This window comes from Nansenia antarctica (genome assembly GCF_963989245.1).
Source record: "Nansenia antarctica genome assembly, chromosome: 3".
Lineage (NCBI taxonomy): Eukaryota > Metazoa > Chordata > Actinopteri > Argentiniformes > Microstomatidae > Nansenia > Nansenia antarctica.
In genome coordinates, this window is record NC_137688.1 from 68,293,145 (window position 1) to 68,295,430 (window position 2,286).

General features: G+C 52.1%; 1 protein-coding gene across 1 annotated transcript in view; it reads left to right on the forward strand.

Annotated features, from left to right (window-relative positions):
• Positions 1 to 1,951, forward strand: part of LOC308154306 (protein Wnt-5a-like) — a gene marked incomplete at both ends in the record, with an annotated part of 10,213 nt that extends 8,262 nt beyond the window's left edge. The window contains one exon of the mRNA XM_080527470.1: positions 1,493 to 1,951. Within this exon, the coding sequence (XP_080383596.1) occupies positions 1,493 to 1,951 (459 nt within the window). The remainder of the gene's footprint in view (positions 1 to 1,492) is intronic.
• Between the last annotated feature and the right edge of the window lie 335 nt (positions 1,952 to 2,286).

The window sequence follows — 2,286 nt, forward strand, 5'->3', positions numbered from 1 at the left end:
ACACACACACACACACACAGAGGGAGGCACTGATACACTCTGATACACACACACACACACACACTGATGATGAACCTACACTACAACGAGGCGGGCAGGAGGGTGAGAGAGACACACACACACACAGAGACACGCACACACACACACACACTGATACAAATACTGCCACCACAACAACGAGGCTGGCAGGAGGGTGAGAGAGACACACACACTCTGTGATACACACACACACACAGAGACACAGACACACTGATACATATATACACACACACACACTGTGATACACACACACACACACACACACACACACACACACACACACACACACAAAGAGACACAGACACACTGATACATATATATATACACACACACACACTGTGATACACACACACACACACACACACACACACAGAGAGACACACAGACACTGATACACATACTGATAATAACTTGAATAATAACTTTTATTTGTATAGCACTTTTCCTGCAAACGTTGATACACACACACACACTCACGCACACACACACAGGCGCGCACACACACGCACACATATACACACACACTCTCTCACATACACACACTCTCACACACACACACACACACACACACACACTCAAACGGCATCTTCATGCGTTGCAGGCGGTGGTTTAAGCCTGTGTTACCTCAGGGTGGGGGTGTCTGGGTGTTTACGGTCTGCTGTCGCTTAATTTAAAAGCAGGTCATGAAAGACTGAAACATCAGGAGCTTAGAGGAGGAGGGTGACAATGTAAGGAGGGGGGGGCACGAGAGAGAGGAGGAGGGAGGGGGGAGGGAGGAGAGAGAGGAGAGGGGAGAGAGAGGAGAGGAGAGGAGGGAGAGAGAGAATTCAGTGTGTTCCATCAATATATCATCTGGGTAACAGCTCTCTCTCTGTCTCTCCTCTCCCTCTCTCTCTGTCTCTCCTCTCCTCTCTCTCTCTCTCTGTCTCTCCTCTTTCTCCCTCTCTCTCTTCTGTCTCTCTCTCTCTCAAAAGTCTTTGATCTCTGGGAGATGGGTTGATGACAGCAGGGGTTTTTGTAGTCGATTCCAACCTTGTGGAAGTTGTGTGGGTTGTGTTGTGTACTGTGGTCCTGGCTATGACATAATGCCTTTGAAGACGCTATTCACACATCACACACACACACACACTCGCTTACTTGCATGCACACTCACACACACTCTCGCACACATACACACACACTCGCTTACTTGCATGCACACTCACACACACTCTCTCAACTCTCTCACACACACACACACACACACTCTCCCTCCCCCTCTCTCTCTCTCCCCCTCCCTCCCTCTCTCTCTCACACACACACACTCACCCCCCCTTGGCTGTTCTAGTCTTAACTATTAACCCCCCCCCCCCCCCCATACAAACGGTGTCAGACCTGGTCCACGTGTCGTGCAAGTGCCCCGGCGTGTATTAACCCCTCTCTCCTCCATCCCTCCTCCCCCCCCCCCATACAGACGGTGTCAGACCTGGCCCACGTGTCGTGCAAGTGCCATGGCGTGTCGGGCTCCTGCAGCCTGAAGACGTGCTGGCTGCAGCTGGCCGACTTCCGCAAGGTGGGCGACGCCCTGAAGGAGAAGTACGACAGCGCCGCCTCCATGAAGCTCAACGCCCGCGGCAAGCTGGTGCAGCAGCACAGCAAGTTCAACGCCCCCACCAGCCACGACCTGGTGTACATCGAGTCCAGCCCCGACTACTGCCTGTCCAACGAGAGCACGGGGTCCCTGGGCACGGTGGGGAGGCTGTGTAACAAGACGTCGGAGGGCATGGACGGCTGCGAGCTCATGTGCTGCGGGCGGGGCTACGACCAGTACAAGGCCCAGGTGGTGGAGAGATGCCACTGCAAGTTCCACTGGTGCTGCTACGTCAAATGCAAGAGGTGCACCAAGACCGTGGACCAATTTGTCTGCAAGTAGAGAAGAAGAGGAGGAAGAGGAGGAGAGGAGAGGAGGAGGGGTGTGTGTGTGTGGGGGAGTGAGTGAGTGTGTGTGTGTGTGTGTGTGCAATGCTGTACACTTGTGTGTGTGAGTGATGCTGTATGTGTGTGTGTGATACTGTATGTATGTGTGTGTGTGTGTGTGTGTGTGTGTGTGTGTGTGATACTGTATGTATGTGTGTGTGTGTGTGTGTGTGTGTGTGTGTGTCCAGGAGAGGGGGAACAAAAGGAGGAGGAGAAGAGAGGGAGCGCAAGGAGGAAAGAAAGAAGAGAGAAAGAAAGAAAAAACTATATAAATTATATTTATAGAGTTAA